Source organism: Cryptotermes secundus, unplaced genomic scaffold (genome assembly GCF_002891405.2).
Source record: "Cryptotermes secundus unplaced genomic scaffold, Csec_1.0 scaffold168, whole genome shotgun sequence".
In the NCBI taxonomy this organism is placed as follows: domain Eukaryota; kingdom Metazoa; phylum Arthropoda; class Insecta; order Blattodea; family Kalotermitidae; genus Cryptotermes; species Cryptotermes secundus.
In genome coordinates, this window is record NW_019721760.1 from 412,584 (window position 1) to 440,019 (window position 27,436).

At 36.4% G+C, this 27,436-nt stretch overlaps 1 protein-coding gene across 2 annotated transcripts in view; it reads left to right on the top strand.

Moving 5' to 3' along the window:
• LOC111875626 (voltage-dependent calcium channel type A subunit alpha-1) overlaps nucleotides 1-27,436 on the top strand; it is a 500,175-nt gene that overhangs the window by 356,391 nt on the left and 116,348 nt on the right. For both annotated transcript variants that reach the window (XM_023872012.2, XM_033755887.1), the window contains 10 exons: nucleotides 1,348-1,570; nucleotides 10,843-11,047; nucleotides 12,174-12,386; nucleotides 12,794-12,903; nucleotides 15,133-15,249; nucleotides 16,822-17,011; nucleotides 17,506-17,618; nucleotides 18,311-18,571; nucleotides 21,050-21,187; nucleotides 23,747-23,948. In XM_023872012.2, the coding sequence (XP_023727780.1) occupies nucleotides 1,348-1,570; nucleotides 10,843-11,047; nucleotides 12,174-12,386; nucleotides 12,794-12,903; nucleotides 15,133-15,249; nucleotides 16,822-17,011; nucleotides 17,506-17,618; nucleotides 18,311-18,571; nucleotides 21,050-21,187; nucleotides 23,747-23,948 (1,772 nt within the window). The remainder of the gene's footprint in view (nucleotides 1-1,347; nucleotides 1,571-10,842; nucleotides 11,048-12,173; nucleotides 12,387-12,793; nucleotides 12,904-15,132; nucleotides 15,250-16,821; nucleotides 17,012-17,505; nucleotides 17,619-18,310; nucleotides 18,572-21,049; nucleotides 21,188-23,746; nucleotides 23,949-27,436) is intronic.

The window sequence follows — 27,436 nt, forward strand, 5'->3', positions numbered from 1 at the left end:
TTAGCTTTGTCAAATGGGTTTCAGATTCATAATTATGATACTGAATATAATGGACCCAGTATCAAGTATGCTTTGTTCTGACTGACTACAGGATTGCAGAACATACAGAAGGAAGCTTTTAACAATCTTCTTCCCTCTCCCAATTGATAAGGCATAACCGTACTCTTGACATCTCATTCCACACAATGTAAGATCAGCAGGTTGATTAATTGTCATGAACTAACCAAATAACCTATCTAACTCAGCTATCACAGTGATAGCAACTTCAGGTAGTATGTTATTATCCTTCTTTTGTCATAACCTTGAATTGTAAAGTCACAGCATAAACTTGGTTACCATTTCAATATCTAACAACACAGCATATTGAGCTGTTCTTTTATTTAATGAATTAAAATTAAAAATTTTTGTAACTCTTTAAATAGTGGCTTCAAACATCATCAATGCTCTAAAATCTGATTTGAGAATATTATTTATCCATAGTTTTTGTCACATTGTGTTTACATCTCACATGGCAAAACTTTGTCGTGTACAGCAACTTCTGATGCACTCACACTTTGGTTCTGTTTTCGTGTCTTTTAATGACATCTTTTAATGCTTTAAGAGCAAGGTATTCCATCTATGGAATTTCTGTTGAACTGTGCAACCAAGCTTTCAAATATCAAGTTTCAGCTCCTAGGTATTAGAACAACAAATTTTATGTTTGTTCTGTTGTGGCAACTGAAAAGCAGTATGCAAAATGAAGATTACCACCTTCTTGGGAAATAATGCTATGTAAACTGATACATATTTACTGACATTCACTTTCATCTATATGGTAGAAGAGTAAGCAGCCTGGAAAAATGACCAGTGTTGTAGGGAAGGGGAAATAAATTCTGGGGGCTAAGAGCAAATAAATTGGAGTAGTACAGAATGAATTGGATTTTGTTGCCCTGAAAAAGGCTGGCCTTTTAAATAGAAAGAGCTTTGGTTTATCAGGAAAAATTTTGCTTCATGGAGTTTGTTTGTTAGGTAGGTTTGTTAGGTTTCCTTCTATTTTATTTTTTCACCTTATAATGAAACTGAACATCTCAACTGTTTACTACTCCAGCTTTGTATTTGAGAGGTCACAGATTCGAATCTAGCCCCAGAGATCATCTATTTTACCTCAGTTCCTCTGAGCAAATGATGTTATAACTATTGTATAATATGTGATGTCCACTTCCTGCTGACCTTTACCAATTAATTTTATGGACAGTTACTCTGACATAACAAAACCTCTGCAGTTGAAAAAGTGTCATTAAGTAAACAAAGAACTAGTTATCTCCTTATTTGGAATGCCCTTTAATAAAATATTTATTTATTTTGCAGATATAGCAGAATTTGTGTTCCTTGGCCTTTTCATGTTGGAAATGTTCATCAAGATGTATGCTCTGGGGCCACGTATTTATTTTGAGTCATCGTTCAACCGTTTTGACTGTGTTGTGATCTGTGGCTCCATCTTTGAAGTGATTTGGACCGAAGTGAAACAGGCCTCGTTCGGCCTGTCAGTGCTCCGTGCTTTACGCTTGCTCAGGATATTCAAAGTCACAAAGTAAGTTGTGACTACCCCACCCCTCTCTCCTTTCACTTGGTTTATTCTCCGTCATAAGTGATATTGCGATTTGAGTCTAGTGATAAGTGCTTCATATACATGTCATATGCGGCTTGATCATCGATGTTAGTTACATGACCATTTTCATGGTTATGTGTTTTCTTATCCTGTTATATATGCAGTCAGAAATATTCATTCACCATGAATGTTTAGTTACCTTATGTGGTGCTTAAGATTTTAGTTATTTCTTCAGAAAAAATGGTGTGTTTAAGAATGACAATAATCGGAAATTTTATTGAAAATATCTGACATTTTTGGAATATATTTGAATGAATTCTCAAAATTGTAGTTTATATTCAAATAAAACTAAATATTGGATAAAATACCTACAGTCTGACATCAGAGCCAGGCCATACAAAAGAGCAAAACTTAATAAAATATTCATTATTCCCTGAAATGATTATGTGTATGTAGTTCAAATCAGCAAAATAATTAAAACACTTATCCCATTAAGGATCTTGTACTATGCATCCATTATTCCAACTTCTCTTACATTAATCCGTTTTATTATTAAATAAGCAGTCACACTTTTTGCCAGGGGTATGGTTGCTTTCTTTGTTAATATCACAATATATAGTAGCCAAATTTTTGAATAGAGGAGTGGTACTGAAATTATGAAATGAAAGTTTACTATTTGCCTTCATAGAATAGTGCTTAATTATATAATTAAGTACAGGGACAACTCTATTTTACAATGTAATTGAATGTAATTCAGAGTGAAGATTGAAATCCAACTAAAATCTCTTCCACAATTCTTGCACGTCATTTTAATAGCTGTGTCTCTGGTGCATACTGGCAAGGGTATGAAGCAAATTTTATAATGTTTCTGGCATTATGGAGCTTACAACTTATATTTTGACTTTGAATAATATTGTAAGTTTACTTCCATGTTGAATTGAGCCAAATGTGACAGTAATTTTGACAGTGCAGTGATTTATCTACCTTTTTCCAGAAATTCTTGTGTTTGTAAAACATAATGTCATTCTTATAAGGGCCATTGTAAATAAGAAAACAGTAGTGAAAGTGGTGTTAAATTCAGTCGAGTCTGAGCCTTAATATCCTTAAATAGGGAAGTGAAGAAAGAAGACTAGGATATCAACAAGATTAGAGACCAGTCAAATTTTAAAGTGAAAGTGATTTGTGCAAAGTGTAAATAGTGAACAAATGAGAAAAGGAAGCATATCTGCAGCTTTGGAATGCAGCTCTGAACTGAAGAAAACTACGTCAAAGAAGAATATATTATAATTAAGTAATAAATATTAAAATAAGTGGGATATCTATATGGATACTACTTATAACTAGCATAAAGTGTGTTCAAATTTCAATGGTAAATTGTTAAAAACAAAGTTTATGAAAACATATAACAACAATATTTTTATAAGTTCTGGAAAGACAGCTATATTTACACCAAGATACTAAATTCATGGAAAATATCCACAAAGCAAGGCTTTGCTGTAGCTATTCAGGACTGTGACCAGTAGCAGTATTCTATATTAGTACTGATGAACTTTTGGGTTGTGCTAGCAGAGAGTTAGTTGGTTACATTATTGAAAAGGAAAGATGTATAATGCATATATAACAAATATCCATTGGTTATGAGTAAGTGATTATCTGAGAAGCACTTACTGTCTTTACTTTCTTCTTGATCCTTAAACTTTGTGCAATGGTTGAGAGAATTTATAGATTACCAATTAATTAATTTAGTAATCATTTTCAACGTTTGAAAAAGTGTTTCACCCAAATTGTGTAGAAGAACTTACAGTCTATCAGCATGCCACATTATGTGTGCTTAACTACAGTGTTTCAGTAATTGTTATGGTTCCTGGACATATCATTTTTTTTTTGCTTTATCCAATCAAATGTTAATCTAGCCTGTTTTGGGTTATTTTTATTTTGCTTCCACAATTCTGTTGCCCATAGCTCTTCTGTCTGATCAGTGGTTTATCCAAAAATATTTCTGTTATCATAATTCATTTGTCATGTACCACAAGCCACACCAGTTGCTTTGTAACTAAACTCCTACCCTCCGACAGTAAGACTGCAATGTTTTGGTCACAGTTACAGTGCTGCCTTTCTGTTTGTAACATATGTGCCTAATTATTCTTCTTATCCTTCAACCTGATTAACTTCAAATGAATGGCTTCCTTCTTTCAAAACTGGTGTCTTGGTCTGTATGTAAAATTTGTATTACATGAAACATAAAAAATATTTCAACCAACGATAATATTTTGTACCATTTTTGCTGTTTGAATGAAAATTACATATGTTATTGCTATTGACTAGTAAAATTCCACCTCTTTATTCCATACGTCATAATTATCACAGTTGCACATGTAATGAGTGGTTTCAATTGAATATACTTTTAAACAAACTGTTGTAATTAACTTGTTCTTTATATTTGTCTGTGCATGTGTGTTCAAAAAGTGCTTATAACAGCATAAATCACTACCCTAGCAGTATATAATAATATTTTAGGTCATGGTTGGCTGCGCCATAGCTCAAGCGTATAGTCGCTGGCTTCCCGCCGCGGCGGCCCGGGTCTGGTCAAGTGGGATTTGTGGTGGACAAAGTGAAGCTGGGGCAGGTTTTATTCAAGTTCTTTGGTTTCCCCTGCCAATCTTCATTCCACCAATTGCTCCACAATCACCCTCACCTATCATCTAGGGCTGGTACAACAGGCCAGAAGTGGCCGCAGTACAAGGGACTTAGTCCCACCCCACTAGCAATAAAAAAAAGGTCATGGTTAATTATAAAGAACACACAGCCTTTATTAGAAGCTAATAGGGAGGTTAGTCTACAAAGAAGCATAGAAACATGTATCATTACTAGAATGCATGGCAAAATTCATATTATATTTGTGTGTTGAATATCCTGACTGTCCCCAACAAAAGCTGTATAGTACATAGTTGCAAGAAAGATGTTTCATTTGGCATTATAGTCTCAACCTTTGCAAAAAAAATAACTTTGTAGCATAGTGAAGTACCCATGTTTCAGCCACTACTGCAGTCTCTGCCTTTGCCAGAAACAAATTTCTATTGATGACTGTGTATTCAGTAAAATTGTGATTTAATGTGTATAAGAGTGGTTAAGTGGAGATATTATCTATGAAAATGGAAGCTAGAGATGGAAATTGTTTATTTCAAAGGATTTTCCCTTTGTTGCATTAAAGACAATTCAGAATAATATATAGCTGTGTATTATTGTGACCCTATGGTACCAATTGAAGAAAAAAGGGGGTTGGGTATTTTGGTGATGATTTTTAATAGGCATGCTTTGCCAATGTTAGACCTATGTAGGAGCAGCATATTGCTAATCTGTCAAACTTAGTGTCTAATTATAAATGTAGCTGTCTCTCGAAAATGATTCAAGTTACTGAGGTGTGGTATTTTTGATGAACTCTATTTCTGCCAGTTTTCTGTTGGAATTTGAGTTGGCCTTACACTGGTCTTGATACAATGAAGCAGCTCATACGACATTTTTGTCAGTAACCTCAAGGACATTGAACTCTTGAGGGGATAGACAAGGGTGGGATGTTAATATTGCAATTAATCTTACAAAGATAAAAGATTGTGCTTTTTTGGATATCATAAAACCTTTGACTTCCATAAAGCAATTCTGTAATTTCTTGGGGAGTTGAATGGTCATGGGTGCAAGGAAGACCCTTCACCACAAAGTTAGTTACACTGTATAACTCTGAAGCCTACTTGTCTAGCCCATATAAATATTCTGTTCTTGTATTTTGTAGCTACCTTGCCAGTTGTCATAAGTATGGTACCATGACGAATTGTACTAAAATTTTAAATACTGTATGGTATAATATGTCATGACTATTGTCTTCAGAGTACACTTATCCAAAGTTTTCTTTATGAGGCTGGCTCTTTTGCAACATGTTTCTCATCTGAGAAGCTTAGCTCCAAATTACTGAAATATTAGAGCAGAAAAGCAAATTACATTAGTTTTAGTTTTTTGTACATGTTTTCTTTTTTGGCATATTTAAATTTTCTACTGAGAGATATTTTATGCTATAGTATTCTGTTATACTGGAACATCAAAAAGTCGTTAAATACTGCCTGGTCACCCAGGGATACAGGCAATGGTCCTCCATAAAGAAAGTATCGTGTTTGCTGCCAACCTCACAGTGTAGTCACAGTTTCCCTCGCCTTTAACATAAACAAGAACACGTGTGTGTGGAGAATACCATGCCCCATCATGATTCAGATCAGATATTAAACCATATTTCCCCTTTCCCATTCAAAATAATCTTTTCTTCTTCTTCTTCTTCTTCTTCTTCTTCGCTGTCATCTTCATATATAGAAACATACACCACAGACACAAATAAAACATGTTAAATATTCTTGCATACTTTAATTAAATGTACTTTTCTACAATAGTTTCAGCCTTTTCAGATTAATGTTAAGTGGTAAATGTATTACATAGCATAAAAGTAAAATAAGTAAAGCTATCCCTGTACCAGGCTGCGAAGGCCCATAGGGTTGTGAGACGTTGAGGGTCCCACATTATCTAGACCAAGGGTATCCAAACTACGGCCCACGGGCCACATGCGGCTCGCGATGTGATTTTATCCGGCCCGAGAAAGAATTGTGCAGAAATGTGCCAATTGAACTAATTTTTGCAATGAGTACTGGTAAACAAAATACCGTATTTACGCGTGTATAGGCCGCAGCACAATTTTCAGAGAGAAATTATAGAAAATATAATTTTCTTGGAATATTATTTCAGGAGTCTTACACCCTGTATTACTAATTATGAATATAATTTTTTTTAAATGAAGTGTGATTTCGAATATAAGCTGCACCCCAGTTTTCCTCTTGAATTTTTGGCAAAAAATGTGCGGCCTATACATGCGTAAATACGGTACTTGCTCATAGATTTCAACTGATGTTTGTAATACCTCTCAACTATTAGTATTTTTTTGCGGCATCGACAATGAACTTAATGTCACACAGGAATTAGCGTCACTTCACAGCATGCATGGCACTACAACAGGAGATGATATCTTCAAAGAAATACAAAAAACACTAACAGAATATAATTTGGACTGGAACCGTCTGCAGTACATGACAGCTGATGGAGGAAAAAACATGTCTGGTATAAAAATATGTTTGGTTGGCCAAATCACAAAAGCTTGTGAGGATGCAGGAATATCAAAGCCAATATTTCTTCACTGTGTTATCCACCAACAAGCACTCTGTGCAAAACACATTGATATGAGCTCTGTTTTAAAACCTGTTACTTCTATCATTAATTTCATTCGCTGTCATGCACTTAACCATCGCTAGTTTCGGTCTTTTCTCGACGAATGTGATTCCGAGCTTATTGACCTGACATATTATACTGCAGTTCGATGGCTTAGCTATTGAAAGGTTCTTTCGCGCTTCTTTCAGCTCAGGAATGAAATTGATATATTTCTTACCGAGAAAAACCATTACGAACCACTTTTATCAGATACCAAATGGCTTTGGAAATTAGCATTCTTTGCTGATCTGGTGAACCATATTAACAATTTGAATTTAAAGTTGCAGGGTGAAAATAACTTAGTCTGTGATTTATTTGCACTTATCAAGGCATTCAGAGCAAAGTTGATACTTCTGGAAAGCCAAGTGAAAAATTGTAACTTTGTTCATATGCTATACTGTGCAGAGTTGCATAAAAAGGGTGAAGCAGAATTTCCTTCCTCGTTTGCAAATTTAGTCATTTCAGATTTGAAAGAACAATTTCGGAAGCGATTTGCTGATTTGGATGCCAGTGCTCAGGAAATTAGATTGTTTCAAAATCCGTTTGACTGTGATGCTGCAGATGTCCCAAGTCAAATTCAAATGGAAATTAATGAATTTCAGGAAAATTATCATATGTTAAAGACAGATACAGGGAAAGAAATTTGATCGAATTTTATAAATTTCTGAACTCTGAGCAATTTACAAATTTAAAGAAATTTGCTTGTAAATTTATCTCCATTTTTGGGGCGACATATCTGTGTGAACAAACTTTTTCCCAGATGAAGTACATCAAGTCGAAATACAGGGCAAATTTATCCGATGAACATTTAAAGTCACTACTTGTGATTAGCGTTTCAAAATTTGAACCTCAATTTAATCAGATTTTAAGAATGCAAAAAGAGTTCCATCATTCACATTAATTATTTTATTATAATTTGTGATGAAAATATGAGCATTTGCTGCTACTGTCTGTTGTCATTAATATACGATAATTTATTCTCATGTACTTTGTGTTTAGTTTATGAAATTCTGTGCTTTCAATAAAACTCATATATGTATACTTAGAGTTATTAATTTCTCATTTTATCCGGCCCATTGAATGTGCTGAATTACCTAATGTGGCCCAAGTTTCGAAAAGTTTGGAGACCCCTGATCTAGACAGTCGGCTCAAAGATGGCGGTAAGGTTGTCAGCCTTACACGCCGGTCGCGCTTTACTCCCCAGGAAAATTATTTAATTAATTCCTGGTACTCATTTCTGTTAGAGGCTGAGTGAACCCCAGGGCCATAGCGCGGCCAGAAGGATTAGGTCAATTGAAAAAAATCCAATGACCTCACCGGGACTTGAACACGCGACCTTCCAGCTTGTAGCATAGCCCCTCAACCAACCACGCTACCGCGTACCCCCTATTACGTAGCATAGTCTTAGTTATTGCTCCTAAGACGTATCATTATGTTACAAATCCCAACTCACAATGAGGATAGGTCACCAATATGGCTGTTTACTTAATTAATTCCTCACAAAAATAATAGATAATCAGGTAGCAGTATTTTTGCAGAGATGCATATTGTCACATGTTTGGATTGAGACTGTTGATGGGTTTTTGGATTGATAACTTTGATACAGCTTGTGACTACACTTTACAGTTCACCATTACACACACACACACACAGACACACACACACACACACACACACACACTAGTGCCCACAGTCACATCTTCACTGCCATTGCTTGGTAGCAGCTTCTAATGGCAGGTGTTCCCCTTTCTCTGGGTTCCCAAAATCTCCCCAGGCTCATCTACCAGCTCCTAACAGCAACCACTCACAATAACAGAATTGCAGCAGTCCTCCTAGAGAGGATGAGGAGGAGAGAGAGTTACTTTATGATTGACGGTATGCTGCCAATCAGTTTGTCTTGGCGCCAAGACCCTTTAGGATCATGATCTTTCTTCTCCTTCTCTTTCTCTCTCTTACAATTGAACCCATGCAGTCATGGTCCTTATGTAATATCCTGTCTGAGCTGAGGATGGGGTAGTCTCTTATGATTAACCTTCAACTTTGTCAAGTGTATGTGTTGCACATATAGAATGTTATTGAAAATTCTTCTTTATGCACTATATGCAAGTCCTCTGTCAGTCCAGGTTTTGTAATGCAGATCATGTCTGCCTTACTTATCTTGTGTTACAATGGCAGCTTAGTCACTTGAATGGTCATAAGATTGACCACTGCCAAGTTTAAGCCTCTTCATACTAACTAAGCTAACTGGCCCTGCTTTTAACATCTTGGCATGGACCCCATGGAAAACACCATTCCATTGTTGCATGCACAGCTGTTAGCACAACCTGTGCAGAAAACAACATTTCTCTGTTGTTGTTTACAGGCCCCTGCCTTATAATGGCCAGCTGTTGTGACTCCACAATTATTTCTTTGAGTCAATATGCCATAATATTAACATAAAATGTCTGTATCACAAATAAATTACTAATATAAACTCAAGATTAATCAGTTTTTTATTTTAATATGTAGTATATTTTGATGAATATTAAACAAAATATTTTCTACCCATATATTTTTACTGGCAGATTGTACTAGAATTGTATTTCATAATCTTTATTGAAAAAATGGAAAGACTAAATATTTAAAACTATTCATGACTTGAATTATATAATTCTTAATGTATTATTTCATCACTAATAATATGCTTTATTCTGGAAATGATAATACAATATGATAGATAACAACACTAAATGTTGTTTTGTAATGTGTATGAGTTCCATAACAATTATAAGAAAATGGTGTGAAACAGAATGAACTGTATGAAATGTATATATTGAGTTTGCTCAAATATAAGTAGAATTGATGCTTTTGAAATCATGGTGTTGCTCATGACTGATTCTTCAGGAAAAGGAACATCATTAGATTATCTGTATCCTATAAAAGTAAATAGTTCATTTTCATGATCAGTAGATGATACCTAGCGTCAGTTAAAAATTACACTGATGTCAATTTGATTTGAACCATTATTACTGACTAGCACAGTCCTAATGGAAATGCATCATACCTATTTTTTTTTTTTTCATTATTAGATCCTTAAATCAACCCCAAAAATTAAATGAATATGGTTTAAGTATTGTGTTACTGTATGGAGCAATATAAAACATGATTACTCTGACTTCTGGTTGCTGCAGGAGCAGTATAAGTACATTAAATATTCTTCTCATTTCAAGACTATATAATTTTTTTTGAAATGCGGCTTATATCTGGGCAGACATGGTAAACACACTCATATGTTTATAGAATTAGATATGCATTAGAAAAATGACATACTTCTCATTGTCTTGAACAGAATGAATGTGATGAAATTATCTAGAAGTTTTGTCACTTCTCTAAGGAGACTTGTTTTTTAATTTTGGTTTATTGTTGGAAGAATGGATGAATTAATAAGGAGTAGGCCTTAACAAGACCCTGCACCATGACCATCAATGATCTATTTTTTGTCCCCTTCCGTTCAGCCCCCAGCATTTTTACATTTTGAACAGAATTGGAGTAATACTTACATTCCTTGCAGTAAATCAGATATTAATACAGAAATTATTTAACATGTAAAAGTGTTTAAATGTGATATTTAACTTAGTATTCAGGAATGTCATGTGAGACTCGTGACAGATAATGGTGGTGCATACTAGTCCATAAGGTATCTTGCCTTTCATTGTTTATTTTCACTTATGAGTCATAGCAGGGATATAGCCTTTTTTTATCATTTAGCTAACTTGTGGCAGGTTAGAAAAAAGCCATATTTCAGCTTCAAAAGGATATTCCATTCACAGCAGGTCATTTAAATGGTCATACAATGGTTAAAAAAAATAACTTATGATTTTAAATTGTCTAATTGTAATAAGTCACCAATCAGCAGTAATTTATTTCTTTCTGTGTACAGTGAACCTATAAATTTATGAATCTGTAATGATTTCCAGGTACTGGGCATCACTGCGCAATCTGGTGATATCATTGCTGAATTCAATGCGTTCCATCATCTCCCTCCTGTTCCTGCTCTTCCTGTTTATTCTTATCTTTGCCCTGCTCGGTATGCAGCTGTTTGGTGGTCAGTTCAATTTTGAGGAAGGGACACCGCCTACCAACTTCAATACGTTTCCCATCGCACTCCTCACAGTCTTCCAAGTAAGTTGTCTTTAAAGTCAGGAATTCAGCAGCACTTACAACTATAAAGATGGATCAGAAATTTGAATTATAGTAGATATTTATTTTTATTTCAGTAAGAAAACTCAATTCCAGCTGTGAATGCTTCTGTGCATGTCTAGGCACATGTCTGATTCACAATTGTACTCATTTATTCTGACTGAGAACTTCATTGACTTAATGTATTAATTATTAAATTACTATAATTTTATGAGTTTTGTTGTCTCAATGGGATGTGATGCTCTTGCCTCATAAAAATTTACTGACATTTCAGAGAAATGTACTCTCTCCATTTCAAGGTCAAAAAATAAGTCCAACAGGTATCAAGTAGCAACTAAAATGCGGCTGTGCTTGCTTCCTGCTGCTTGTTTGTTTACCTGCTTGGTTTACATTTCTATCCTGAGGATAGAGGCACTATCTTCTTCCAAAATGTAGATAACATCCAAGGAGATAGTACTTTCTGTAATATGAATTAAATGTACTGTGGCTGTTTGTCTTTATATTGAATATTGTAAGAGTGTAGTTATGGATTATTTAAATAAATAGTCACAAACAAGACAAGCGATATTGTCTGAGTCATATTTTTTGAATGGGTTATTTAAGTCAGTGTCTGAAATTAATTTGTATAATTAGTGGGCACAAATGTTCCATGTTCCTCCACATCATAATATTCAGAGGCCTCAGATTATACTATGCAGCAATAGTGATGTGTTGACTTTAAATATTTATTGAACTTCTATTACTTACATAGATATATAATTATACATCTGATTCCCTAGATTTTGCCATTTATCCCTATAATCTTAAGCTCTTTGCTTGTTTTAAGTGACTGTCAGCCAAAAAAAAGCAGATCAAGGAATTAAAGCAGACCAAAGACAAAATTTCATATCCCCACCATTTAGGACATGGGCATTTGTTGACAGATTTTCAGTGTTGTTCACAGAAAATGAAAGCCTGATCAAAATTTAAACAATCCCATTCATTATTTGACTATGATTTAAAAAACCTCAGGCCAAAAAAAAGTCAAAATTGAAGTCAGCAGCACTAGTAGTATGGGCAGCAGTAAGAGGAGGAAGAAGTGTTTGATGATTTTTTGTGGTTTACTCAGATTTTGACTGGGGAGGACTGGAATGAAGTCATGTACTTCGGGATTCGGTCACAAGGTGGTGGAGGCATGATTTATTCTCTCTACTTTATCATCCTGGTGCTCTTTGGTAACTATACACTGCTTAATGTGTTCTTGGCCATTGCTGTTGATAACTTGGCCAATGCACAGGAGCTGACAGCTGCTGAAGAGGAACAAGAAGAAGAAGATAAAGAGGTGAGGGACTGCTGTACAATTAAGAGTCACTGAGAATAACACTGCTGATGCTTTCTGGACTGAAGATTCTGCAGTGGTGAAGATTTACATTTTATTCTGGTTTACCTGTGACACAAAGGATTGTCTGCCCACACTTTAAATAACAGTGATAACCCTACTAAATATGTGGCAATGAATTCTTAGTACTACTGGCAAAGTAAAAATGAATTCTAACGAAGTATTCTCCTTTAGGTTATAGGTTATAGGTTAGGTTAGGGGCCTGTCATTTTTCAGACGATAAGTAAAAAGGTCTATAATTAGGTAAATATGGTATATATTTCATCACATAAGAAGTGTATCATGTGTTTAATGGACAGATGTAAATGAATAAATGTACCTACTCATGACACCGAATACATTATTTACAGAAACAACAGCAAGAATTAGTGAAGGAAATGGAGGCATTACAGCTAATGGGTGGAGGTGATGGCTCACCACCAAAAGTGGAAATTTGTCCCCCTTCCCCTACCAACAATTTGTAAGTGTAATTATATGTTATTTTTCACACTGTTTATAAGTTGCTCTATTGCTCTTTGTTTTTGGTGTGTTGGAATTTGATGTGATGAAAAATTGTGATGTAGTTGTAATTATCAAGATCGTTTAGGGCCAAAGGTAATAAATGAACCTCAAGTTGAGATTTTAAATTCTCACATCTGTGAATATGAATATTGTGGTCTTCTGGGATGTGATAATGTGTAGCTTCATGGATACACAGTGTGTCCAGGATCATTTTTTTAAATTTTGCCCTGCAATGCCATCTGTGGGTGAGTTGTGGCGTTAAGATTCTTGAATTTTCAGCTGTGGCTGTCTATAATTTAAAATCGCAAGCATCGCAGCATCATGTGTTCTGACCTTGAATGTAACAGTACTGTTCTGATGCGGTTGAATAGAGAGCCAACATCAAATTTTGTTTGAAGTCCTTGATCATCCTCTGTGTTCGCCAGATTTGGCTCCAGCAGATTTCTGGTTGTTCCCAAAAGTTAAGTTGGCGAAGAAAGGAGACCGTCACGACACCATCCAGGACATCCAAAGGGAATCTACCACAGTTTTAAATGCGATTCCACAAAAGGAGTATAGTGACTGTTTTCAAAAACTTTTCTATTGATTCCAGCTATGTATTGATTCAGAAGGAGACTATTTTGATTAAAAAGACTGAAATTTTGAAAATAATTTATGTCTTGTATTTTTAAAGAACACAGTCCTAACAGAACCTGGACACACTGTGTATGTACCAGTGTTTTGGAGGAGAGAGCAGATTCCTCTGAATTGTTAAAATGCATTTACTCCCATCCCAGAAGACCTAATTTCTTGCTTGACTTGCTCTTCACCCCTGAAGATGGCGGCAACCTGTAGCTCCAAAATGTTGTAGACTTTCTGCAGGCTAAATGGCATTGTATCATCATTAGGAGAACCTCAAATCCTACAAGTTTGTTCCAATTTAAGGAAGGGAACCACTGTGTTGCGAGGAAGGCAGTGTTTCATGACATTACACATAATTTCCAGTATTTGAACTAAGAGTACTATTTTATGGCAAAGATAAGGAAACGGAATGTCATCATAATGAATTCTCTGGCAGTATGACCTGAAAATTGAACATTGCTAATAAGTTCTACAAAGTTTATTTACATTTTTATGTGGTTGTACTTAATGATATATAAAAAATATGTATCATTATCCATGCTGTATGATATCTGTATTGTTCATTATCTTTGCAGCATTAGATTTCTGTCTCTAATAAATGAATATCAACACCTGTGAGGAATATAAATTCACAATGAAAACAATTTAAAACGTGTAAGTTTTCAGAATTTCATGATAGTGAGTACTCAGATAGTCTTCCAAGTTCTGACATTGTGTAGTATTATAGGTGGACCCCTACAGTATGATATAATGACCCAGAAGACTGCAATCTGAAATTTGGAAGATACACATAATGCAAGGTGGATCATATCTCTCCACTCTTGTTGAATGCAAGCTCTTAAATTTAATGCCTATTAAACCTCTTAAAAATATGATGTAAACAGTTGAGCATTGACATAGGCTGCGCCATAGCTGAAGCGGTTAGTCACTGGCTTCCCATTGCGGCGGCCTGGGTTCGATCCCGGGTCTGGTCAAGTGGTATTTGTGGTGGACAAAGTGGCGCAGGGGCAGGCTTTCTCTGAGTAATTTGGTTTCCCCTGCCAATCTTCATTCCACCAATTGCTCCACAATCACCCTCATCTATCATCTGGGGCTGGTACAATAGGCCAGAAGTGGCCGCAGTACAAGGGACTTACTCTTAGTCCCACCCCACTAGCAATAAAGAAAGCGTTGACATAAATAATTGGTTTAATCAGTTTATATTCACAGTATAGTGTCATCAATAGTGTATTTTGCTGTCCTTGTGAATCTGTATTTCAAAGCAAAATTTAATCAAATTCTTTATGCCTTCATATAGTACCCATAATTCCCGTCTTCTGGCTCCTCTTCTTTTCAGTGTTTAATGCTATTTTGCCATGCTACCTCATCCTTAGACTTCCTGTCAATCTTCATCTTTCCCAGACAAAATCCCAGTCTCCATCCTGTACATTTATGAAATGTGATGGTATATTTCATTGCTATATTTCTGACTTTGCTTGTATTCTTTAATACATCTCAAAATTCTAGACAACACATTTTATATGATCAGTATAACAAGGTAACATTTTATATCTATATTATTTTGCAGCAAGGGGAAGAACAGTAAAAAAGAGGAAGAGAAAAAGACTGACGATGATGATGACATGACTGGGCCCAAACCTATGCTGCCATACTCATCCATGTTCATTTTTTCACCCACTAATCCGTAAGTATTTTTTTACTCATGTTAATTTTATTGATTACAGCACCAGGACATTAATATTTTACACTAATTTAGTTAATGTAATGTTGCACATTTAACCCTTTTATGAATATAAATATACTTGTACAGAGATCTTTCTTATATTCTGCAAGGAATGATTATAACTCTATGGTGGGAATTTTCTTGTTAGTTTTGAACTGTACCATACGGTTATATTGGTATTTTATGTATGCTAGATGGTTCTGCCATCCATAGAGGATGGATTAATAAACTGATTGAGTGATTAAATACAAAGTGTCATGATTGAATTGTCATCGGGCTACTTCCATTGTTTGGAACAAGATACACAAAGTAAGCAGCAATGATAACACGTCTGGTAGAAGAAGCTGTGTGAAATTGTATGACAAAGAAATAGTGGGTGGTGAAGTTCAACTGGGTCCACTCAGCACAGCGGCCACTGATTGGCCTATTTTAGCCTGCCCCGGGTGATTATGATGATGGAGAATTTGGTGGAATGAAGATTGGCAGGGGAAACCGAAGTACTCGGAAAAAGCTGCCCCAGCACCACTTTGTCCACCACAAATCCCACTTGACCAGACCCAGGATTAAGCCTGGGATGCTGCGGTGCGAAGCTAGTGACTAACCTCTTGAGCTATGGTGCGGCCATGACAAAGAAATAAGTGACAGATTTAAAAAGTGAACAAATGCATTTTTATTATCATTTGTATTATCTTTCAGAATGGTAGGTAGCGGGAAAAAGATCAATGTAATAGTTCACCTAGTATCTGAAAACTCAATCATCTACAGGTTTATTATTTTATTTATTATTTATTATTATTTTACTCCTCTTAGAATACAATTCATAGTTATCAAGTATCATATTAATATTGTTTCTTCTGTTCCAGTAGTTACTGAACACTTTTTTTTAGTTCAGAAGAGCATGATAATAGGACTTCACCAGAATAGACGTCATTTCCATGTACATATATATTTTAAAGTACCTGTCACAAGTCTTCTATATGAGAGTAACAATTTAATTATTTTAGTGATACAAGAAGCGAAAAATATTCTACTGGTGCCTTTAATCTCTACATAAGGGATATTTCACCTAAGTAATGCCTATTGTTCATTTAAAATATATTACCTAGATTGGCATAACCTACAAGATAGTTTGAAGTATGAACTTAATTTCTGGTATTTTTTATCATGATTTCCATTTTCATCTTCCTGTAGTTTGGAGGAAATGGGTTACAGAACAGGCCCAACAAGTACATCACATTTGATCTGTAGAATTTCTGCCGAACTGCTTTGTGAAGCTTCTGTGTGTCCCATTATAAAATCTTTGTAAAAGATCAGAGAATTTTGTGCTTGTCCTTTTGCTTGCATTTGTTTCATGACAACCAAAGAACAGCATGTGAAATGTCAAAATGCTGGCCCATTTTAGTTCTTTTGATCACAGGGGAAACAAAATAGTTTGGGAAAACAACTGAAGTGTTGGTCACAATAAAATAATTTTAATTTCCTTTCTTTAAATTCTGTTGGAAAGAGTGATTGATAATTGACATTGTCTCCCAGGGTTCGTCGTGGTGCTCATTATGTAGTTAACATGAAGTACTTTGACTTCTTCATTATGATCGTGATCAGTCTAAGTAGTATCGCATTAGCTGCTGAGGATCCCGTGGATGAAGAGTCAACCCGCAACACCATCCTTGAGTACTTTGATTATGCCTTCACTTGTGTCTTCACTATTGAGATGATCCTCAAGGTGGGTTATAAATCTCTTGAAAAATTTCAGAATTTTATATCATATTCTGGAATACCAATTTGTGCATATTCATCATTACTTAATACCTTAATAATATGGCATGTAAATTATCTCATTTAAATGTTGTGACATCCACTGATTCTTAAGTGATTAAATTCTGGTAAGATTTCTGTAATCCAGATTGGTGAGCTCATACCATCTTTTAACTGAAATTACAGTGTTTTTAATATGTCATTGACATTAAATTCAAATTGAATTTCCTTAGTGTTTTTTTATTCAATGAAGAAGGTGCTCTCACTATGTTACTTGGAATGTGTTAAAAGATTTAATGGTGTGAACTGTAGCAGGTCATCCCTTTGTTACATACAGTATTAATTCATGTTCACTGAAATATGACGCACATGCATGTGTGTGCATATGTGTAGGCTAATATTTTGTTTTCCAGTCTCAGGTATCTAGTTCAGTAACTGAGATCTTGTTTGTGATACTTACAGATTCTTGACTTGGGCATCATTTTACATCCGGGCTCATATTTGCGTGAGTTTTGGAACATCATGGATGCTGTAGTTGTAATATGTGCTGCTGTCTCGTTTGGCTTCAATTTAAGGTCAGTACATTTTAAATGTTACTTTTCTTACACAGAAGGGAAAATAGTTCTGTTCATCAGTTGTATTAGAGAAGTGCCTCAAAGACTATGTTTTATCAAACACTGGAATTACAGGGGTTCAGTGGATAAATCTCTCTGATGATGTATGATTATGAATGCAAACCAAAAAGCAATTTTCTAGTACAAATATGAATATGAAATCCAATTTTCTTCCCAGTAATCCATTAAGTTGTAGTCATGACATAAGGGTAATTTTCTCCATTCTTTCTGATTTTGAATGAGTGTTTAAAAAAAGAAGTCTCCAACCTTCCTGCATCATTTGCATCCTATACAGGTCAATGGACAAAAAGTTCTTAATCTCTTCTTTCTTCCCATAACATACTCCTTTCAATCTCTTGTCAGCATCTTCCTCTCTTCTTGAAGTCTTCCAGTATCTGGATGAACCATCTTTCCTTAAAAATTAAATTGTAATAGGTTTCCAGGTATTCTTTTTGCATCCATTGTTCTTACATGGTGAAATCACTGTTATTATCTTTTTAAAAATTATATTAATAAATTTTTAATTCAAATTCTCTAAAATTTTTATTCCTATTTCTGTCCTTCCTGTAACAAATTAAAAAAGTGAAAACAAAATATATGTCATATTCATGTGGTATTTTATCCAAGCTGATAGTTGTTTGTCATGTTTACAGTGGAAGCAAAGCAGGACAGAACCTGTCAACTATTAAATCCCTCCGAGTTTTGAGAGTTCTGCGTCCACTCAAAACTATCAAACGTGTGCCCAAGCTCAAGGCAGTATTTGATTGTGTGGTCAACTCATTGAAGAACGTCATCAATATCCTCATTGTGTACATCCTGTTCCAATTTATCTTTGCTGTCATTGCTGTTCAATTGTTTAATGGGAAGTTCTTCTACTGTTCTGATGAAAGCAAGTTTACAGAAGACGAATGCCAGTAAGTATGTGACATAAATTAAAGTGTTTTTTGACCATAAAATGTTAAGTTACCTTTGTATTAAACAATATTCATTGAGAAATTATTTCTCATATTCTAAATATATCCACTGAGTCATGAACTGTGATATTAGTTCATATCAAGAAATTCTGGTAATAAATTTTGGTTCCTTCCTCTTAATATAGTTAATGTAGAATTCCATTACTTAGAGTTATCTGAGATTATGCGAACATTTTGTCTTATCACAGTATTTGTAATCTTTACACACAAAGGAAGAAAATTTTTGTAACAAATTTGCATATATGATTAGAGTCCACCATACTCGTATACTAAATTGCACTTGCAAGCAATAACTTCTGGTCTTTTATAATCATCAGATGGAGCAGCAAGCATAGATTTCACATAATTACATGGTGCTATCAAAAGTTCCCGAAATTTGTATTTTCCGCACAAATGGTTATGAGTACGCCGAAATACCGCTAGGTGTCTCCCTGCACACCTTCTTGAATCAGTGTTGCAAGTGGTGTCGAGTTGAGTGGTTGGGTTTATTGTTGGTGAACGTATTTCCATTGTTGTGTTTCCATGAGTTTGCGGTTTTGCAATGGCTGACCTGAGAGAGCAGCGTGTCAGTATAAAGTTTTGTTTTAAACTTGGGAAAACTGCTGCAGAAATGCACCAAATGTTGAAGCAAGATTTTGGTGACAACAGTTTAGGCCAGACACAAACTTATGACTGGTATAAGTGCTTCAAAAATGGCTGAACGTTGACTGATGATGATGATCGTTCAGGACAGCCGTCAACTGGCACCACACTAGAAAATGTCATGAAAGTTAGGGATCTGATTCTGCAAGATCGTAGACAGACCACCCAAGACCTCTGTAACACCTAGGGACTAAGTTATGGTACATGTCAACGAATTTTGTCAGAGGAACTGAACGTGAGGAGGATTGCGGCGAAGTTTGTGCCACAACTGCTGCAAAATGAACAGAAGCAGCATCTCTTGGAAGTCTGCAGGGAACTTCAATGACAGCTTCAGGAGGATCCAAACTTTCTTTCGAAGGTTGTCACTGGTGACAAAAGTAGGGTTTATGGCTATGGCTCTGAAAGTAAGCAGCAATTGTCACAATGGAAGAGCCCTTCTTCACCTCAGTCAAAAAAAGCTCAACAAGTCAAGAGCAACATTAAGTCCATGTTGATCTGTTTTTTTTTATATTGATGNTGATGGGATTGTTCATAAGGAGTTTGTCCCTCCTGGTCAGACAGTCAATAAAGAGTTCTTTCGCGAAGTTCTAAGGTGTTTGAGGGAGGACATGAGGAGAAAACGTCCAGAGAAGTGGCGCATGAATGACTGGTAACTCCACCATGACAGCGCATGACTGCATACGGCTTACATTGTGCAGGAATTTTTGGCTAAAAACAAGATGGCAGTTGTTCACCACCCACCGTACTCACAAGACTTAGCTCCATGCGACTTTTTTCTCTTCCCCAAGATGAAAATCAAGTTGAAGGGGCAAAGATTTTATACAGTTGAGGAAATTAAAGTGAAAACGCAGACGGTACTAAACACCCTAACAAAGAAAGACTTCCAGGATGCATTTCAAAAGTGGCAGAAATGCTGGGATCGGTGTATGCACTCCCAAGGGGACTACTTTGCAGGTGATGGTGCAAAATAAGATCCAGGTATGACACAATAGTTTTTATTAATAAATTTCAGGAACTTTTGGATAGCACCACGTACTTCACATTTCACATAGGCGTGACCATACATTGAAAAATATAATGCCATCCTCCTCCCTTACCTTACTAATACAAACGTTCATCATGCAGATACTATTAGCATGGGTAACTCAAAAACATGAATCTGAAATTAGTCCCCAGTGGTGTAAATGTAGAACCACTTTCCATAAAAATCTGTCAGTTGTTCCAAAGTTTAGTGGGGGCTGAGTAAGCTCAGACAAAAAAATATGCAGGAAGTACCATGCCTGAGAGAGTGAAGAATATGGTCTCCTAGACTGTAACATTCTGTAGTTCAGAGAGAGCCCAACTTTTCAGAGAACTGTATCACCACCATCTTCATGGTTGAAGGGTAAAACAAACAAAAAACAATTAAGAAGGCTTGGCATGAGGACCGAAATCCACTAAACTATAAGACTGTCATCTCTTGCGAAATTGTGAAAATATGTTGCTATAAACTTCAATTTCAATACAAGTGATAAGGGTAATGTTTCTTCCTGATTCACAGAAAATTTACTGAGAATTATGGGTGAAGATTCATGAGGCTGAACGACTTTATTCTTATGACTCACTCTGTAGAAACCCTCAGCTCTTCTTTTACTGTTGTAACAGTGTTATGGTAATCATTTTTCAACAAACTTGCAACTAACTCAGAACTTGTTATTATGGTTTTCTGAGTGTTAAAAATATGTTCCAGGGCTGATTTTTTGTTATGAGATCCTGAACGAAAAACCTCTTTTCCAGGGGCTGGTATTTTGTTTATGAAGGTGATGAACCTAAAGTACAAAAAAGAGAGTGGAAAACACAGGATTTCCATTATGACAATGTGATTGCAGCCATGTTGACTCTGTTTGCTGTGCAAACAGGAGAAGGTTGGCCACAGTAAGTGAACAATCATTCTTACTGATTATTTTGCATATATTGAAAACACGTTCATCTTTGTATCTGATTTTATACCAAATCTATAAAATTTTAAGATAAAATGAACAACAAAAAGGAACATAATGGATTAAAAGAGACTATTGCTCATATATATTTCATGAATTATTTATCTTTTATTTTCTGATACTAATGAGCAACCATTAGTAATAGTAATCAATAATCTGTAAAAGGTTAAGGTAAAATTGTCCCTGTGCTTAATTAATTAAGCACTATGCCCTGAAGGCATATGGGGGATTGGATGTATAGATCTACATTTTCTTGACCTTGGCACTAGTTGGAGATGAGTAGTCAGCTACATGCCCCTGCCACTTTGCCCCCGGGGAAAGAGCCACCAGTACCCATTAGTTAGGAGGTTGGGTGAACCCCAAAGTCAGTCTGGATGACTTGGAGAAGAGAAAATTCTTGCCCCCACTGGGACTCCGACCTCTCAGTTATCCAGCCTGTAGCCACTTCCTATACCGACTGCACTATCCCAGCTCCAAATCAGTAATCAGTAATTATTATATTATAACCAGAAACCACAAAATTGAGAGAGATTTCCTAGAGCCAGGATGTTTTACCAGACTCTTAGAGACATTATATTGAATTGGCATATTTCAGAAGAGCTGAAATTTATCTTACAGAAAATATATTACTTGCCTCTTGTAACATATGGAGTAGAAACTTGGGAAGTAATGACATTCTACTCTCAGTACATATATTCATTACTTTTATACACAATTAATAATAAACATTTATATAATTTTAGCAATGAGATTCACAAATACAAAACTAGAGCCCTCAATAATTTATATTGTGGGGCACTCTGAGGGGCTCACCGTACACGAGCTCAGCTACCGATGCTTGGAGGTCCTCCTTGAAAGCCGTGCGGATTCCGAGGAGAACCATGGGAAGCGCCTCAGTCCACTGTTGGTCCGCGTGGCACATGATAGCTGCCTTCAGCGTCCGGTGGAAGCGTTCCACGAGTCCGTTAGCTGCTGGGTGGTGGGCGGTTGTACGTGAAAGCTGGATGCCGCACAGCCTAGCCAGGGATGCGAAGAGTTGTGATTCGAACTGGCGTCCCTGGTCGGTGGTGATCGTCTGCGGGCAACCGAAGCGTGATATCCAGCCGGTCAGCAGGGCGCGTGCCACTGTGTCGGCTGTGATGTCCGGAATGGGGACGACTTCTGGCCAGCGGGTGAAACGGTCGACTGCAGTGAGGCAGTATGTGTAGCCCGCTGACGTCGGAAGGGGTCCCACAAGGTCGATATGGACGTGTAGAAAGCGAGCTGCCGGCGGTGTAAAGTCGCCCAGTGGAGTAACTGTGTGGCGGGAGACTTTGGAACGCTGGCAGGACTGGCAAGCTCGTGCCCAGGTGCGGCAATCCTTCTGTACGCCTGGCCACACGAATCGCTGTGCGACCAGCTTTGCTGTTGCTCTGGTGCCTGGGTGTGACAGATCGTGGACGGACCGGAATACTTGGAGTCGTAGAGGCGCTGGAACGTACGGCCGAGNCAACCACGGTCCTTTTCAGGGCCAACAAATTGTTCCGAAGAAGTGGGTTGTCATAGGAGTAATGACAAAGACACACGTTGACAAGACTGCCCCACAATATTTACCTGCAGTTAACCTACAAAATACAATAAAGGTGCATACATATCAGGTATTAAAGCTTTCAATCATCTTCCTCAAACAATAAAAATGTTGGCTACTGATGAGAGAAGTTTTAAATCTGCATTGAAGGAGTTTTTATATCATCATTTTATTCCATGAATGAATATTGTCAACATAATTGGTCCATAAGTGTGTAAATTTGTAATGTATTTAATTCAGTTAGTATAGGTACAGATAGTTACAGATCCACAGGTCTGGGTTCGATTCCTGGTGCTACCAGATTTTTTTGGAGAAGTAGTGAGTCTGGAACGGGGTCCACTCAGCCTTGTGATGATAATTGAGTAGCTATTTCAAGGAAACAGCTGCTCTGGTCTAGAAAACCGAAATTAACGGCCATGGGGTTTTGTTGCGCTGACCACATATCACCCTCTATCCGCAAAAGTCGGCACTGAACTTCGCTGACAAGCAGCGGTTGGCAAAAGTCGGCACTGAACTTCGCTGACAAGCAGCGGTTGCTCGGTCGGTATAGTTCACTTGTGGACTAATATCACGGNGACAAACAGTTACAAGTACAAGTAGACTAAAGGCAAGATTTTAAGGTGACACTGATGAAGTTGGGACAGGCTTAGTATGCCAGAAGTTATTAAATTGTTTTCAAGAATAGTCAAAACCTTTGAATGTATTAGATCAGTAAAAAACAAAAATTGTTTAAAGGATTAAAATTCATAACTCTAGATGCTGTTTCATTAAGTAGTGATAGGAAACTTTCAGAAGTACTAGCTAAGCAATCCTTTGGACACCATTCTTCATATAACACCATCAATTACCAATACATTTGGCATTAAAAATAGTAAAATTAAAAATATAGAGACAAATGTGATACTAATAGCATTGTCCCCTTTTCAGGGTGCTGTACAACTCAATGGCTGCCACACAAGATGACCATGGTCCCGTCCAGAACTACCGCATTGAGATGTCCATCTTTTACATTGTTTACTTCGTAGTGTTTCCATTCTTCTTTGTTAACATCTTTGTGGCTTTGATTATCATTACTTTTCAAGAGCAAGGTGAAGCTGAGCTACAAGATGGAGAGATTGATAAGAACCAGGTGAAAATTGTTTTGTATAAAACCATATACCTTAAAAATAATTTTATTGAAAATAAAGAAAATATGCTGAAAATATTAATAATATAATGCTTACAATAATTGTACAGCAGGACATTACATGCCTGACACTAAATGAGCATGAATGTAATTTGGATGATCCATTTATTCAAAGATGGATCTGATTTGGCTGATTGATTTTTTGAGAAATCTCTACTTCTACATCCTCTAATGATTCTAATTATATTCTTTTGTATTTTAAAAATTATTACACTATGTGAAGAGTTCCCCCAAAATATTAATCCATAGTTCATAATAGAATGAAAGTAGGCATGGTAAACCATCTTCAATGTTTCCTGTGACATAAAAGGCTTAATTGATCTCATCGCATAGCTCATAGCATAACTCATAGGTTAGAGAGGGACATAGATTTGGATGTTTTGTGCAGTCATAAAGGTCCCTAGTTTGGCTGATTGATTTGTTGAGAGGTGGATCTAGCTTAGATAACTGATCTGTTCAGAGGTGGACCTTGTTTGAATGATTAATTTATTCAGAGAGGGATCTAGATTGGATGTTTCATTTCTTCAGACATTTAAATAGGACTAATGAAACGTAATAATAAATTGTCTACATGTGCATATGTGTTATACTTTTGATAGTTTTGTTATTTATTACATAGAATAAATAAGGTTTAATGTGCTTGCATCATTTTGTTCAAAAACAGTTTGCTTGTTAAGAAGAATTTGAACTTTTTGCATTTAGAAATGTACATAATATTCACATTTTTAATACAGTGGAACCTTGAACTTAAAAAAAAATCCATTCCAAGAGATGGTTCTTCTTTCAAGTTGTTCAACTTCCGAGTTAAATTTCTCCATTTGAAATAATGTAAATTTAAATAATCCCTTCCAGACCCCCAAAATTTACCCAGTATAAAACATTTTAAGTGCCTATTTTAAAAGATCATATTGGTAAATAATGACAAAAAAAGCATATTTAATTTCAGTAATTGAATTTTTTTATTTATAATAGTACATATATAAAAATATTGTAAAATAATCAATCAATAATAATGGTAGGAGGGATATTACTGTTCACTGGCAGGTGAATTACCCTTCTTTCATCTGAAATCCATTAGTTGGGAGTTGCGGTCCATTAACATTACACCACTTGATTTTTCTTCTAATGTCATTTGTTTTTGTCTATTTTTTTAAAATTTTTCTGAAATATTGCATTACATTGTCATTAAACAAGTTGATACTGTAACGTGTTTCGTTACTGAAGACGCCGTTCGGATTGTTAATTGGTTTATTTAACGACCTACAAATCACGGCTACAATTAATTATAACAATATTGCGGGGTTTCACAATTTATAACCCTATTCGCAAATCAAATCACTCTATTGTCAGTATACATGTTTCACAGCACGCGGGAGCTATACGAGTGTCACTGTGTTACACACTCCCAATTAATTCTCAGTTATCACAAACTGTCACTGATTATCACACCTTTACTCGTTCACTGCTGACTGGAGAACTGTTGATCACACACACTGGCTCGGAACTAACTCGGAACTCGGCGATGGCCACATTTCAACTCAACTCGTAGGTAGCTGCCTTGAGAACTGTCTTCGGCGCTGATACACTTTAACTCTCTCCGGGGACGGCTACAAGTTCACTGCTGACTGGAGAACTAACTCGTAGGCTTGCTCGGAACTGACTGTGAATAGCCTTCCCTGCTCCTTATGTAGCCTCGTTCGGACAACACAGAAAACGGCCACGTAATAGGCACCACTGTTGTCTGCCGCAGTCGTGCTAGCAACGCTATGTACCGCTGTTATTACCGTCGTCTCTCGCAACCACTGTTTACCTGCTTTGCCTAGCTACCGCTGTTTACTCACGTTGCATAGCGACCAGTGTGCTGGGACTCGGCTCACTTCGGCTCCGCTCGGCGCATCACGGCTGCCGGGGGGGGGGGGGGAGGATGTTGACCTGCCTATTACCGTTGCGCAACACGTCACACTACTTCTGTTCACAATTGCAAAATTGGGGTGCTACTTCTCTACAAGGCTCTGTGTTTTAGACCAATACCCCAACAATTCCTAAAAGTCTTTAAACTCCCTCACAAATTTTTTGGCAGCATCTTTATTTGCACTGGCAGCCTCCCCATGCCTAACAACACTATGAATGCTTGTTCTCTTTTTAAAACTGTCAAACCACCCCTTACTAGCCTAAAATTCTTCAGCACCGTGGGTATCTTTTCTAATGTCACTATACAGATGTCTAGCCTTCTCATATATTGGCTTCAGACATTCTATCACCAGCAACCTGTTTTGTTTTTTATCCAAACCATTAAATTTTTTCCACTTCTTCCACTGCTGGCGATCTTTTACTGCTAAAGTTTTCTATCCCTTTCACCACACTAGCCACTTTAATGGCTTCCTTGTTCTTCAGTATTGTTGATATGATCAACTTAGCCATGACATATTTAGCAGCCAGGTCCAATAAACATGTACTGCTTTCCCACTTAGTGATAAAGTTCCTTTTTAATTTCTATCGTAGAAATTATGATTTTTCTCTTAGGCTTTACACCTCTAGTAACTTACTTTGGTGCCATTATGAATGAATATTATTAAAGATAATATAAAAATAACCCAAGTAAAAAAAAAATAGACTGAATTTGTGAGATGGTCACTGAACCAGTCGCAAGAGAACTGACTGTGCAACTGCACATGAGACCAAGCAGAGAGAGAAGGTGACCACATGACAACCATGTGATTCTTTGTTCAATTTTCTAGTTTCTGTTCAAGTTTAAAACTGGACTTTCTTTAAAATTTTGTTTGAGTTTCAAGTTGTTCGAACATCAAACCATTTGAAGTTCAAGGGTCCATTGTATATGATTGTTTGTCTCTCTGTGTAATGTGCATAGCAATGAAATATGCATGTGTATTATTAATTAACTATATCATGCAGCCTTTTTAGGAAAATGAAATAGAGCTACCATTTGTAGTAGAAAAATAAAACATTGCATTATGTGTTTCTTCTATTATTACAGAGGGTTATATATGTCCTGTGTAATTTATAAATATATACAATTTTTATTAACCTTTAAGAGCCGAGCGACACCATATGGCGTCATGAAAATAAAGTCAAGGGGGCGAATGACGCCATATGTCATCGCGCATTCCACGCGTGCGGCCGGCTTTTTAAAATCTAATTTTAAGTTATAAATTCTTTTTCTACTTACATGATTTTTGGTCACCAGCTTTATAAGTTGTCTCTCTTCCCACCTGCGTCATCTAACTGAAGTTGGCTTCGTGTGAAAATCTTGGAAACATCCGGAAATCCAGGGTCTGACGTCGCACTTCACGCACTTTGTCTAGACGGTTCTTCATTTCCCACGCGAAAAGCACACACGACACCTCAATTGCGAAGTAGAGGAAGTCGGCCAGTGATGTCGTTTGGCCTCCTATAATCGAGATATCTCCGAT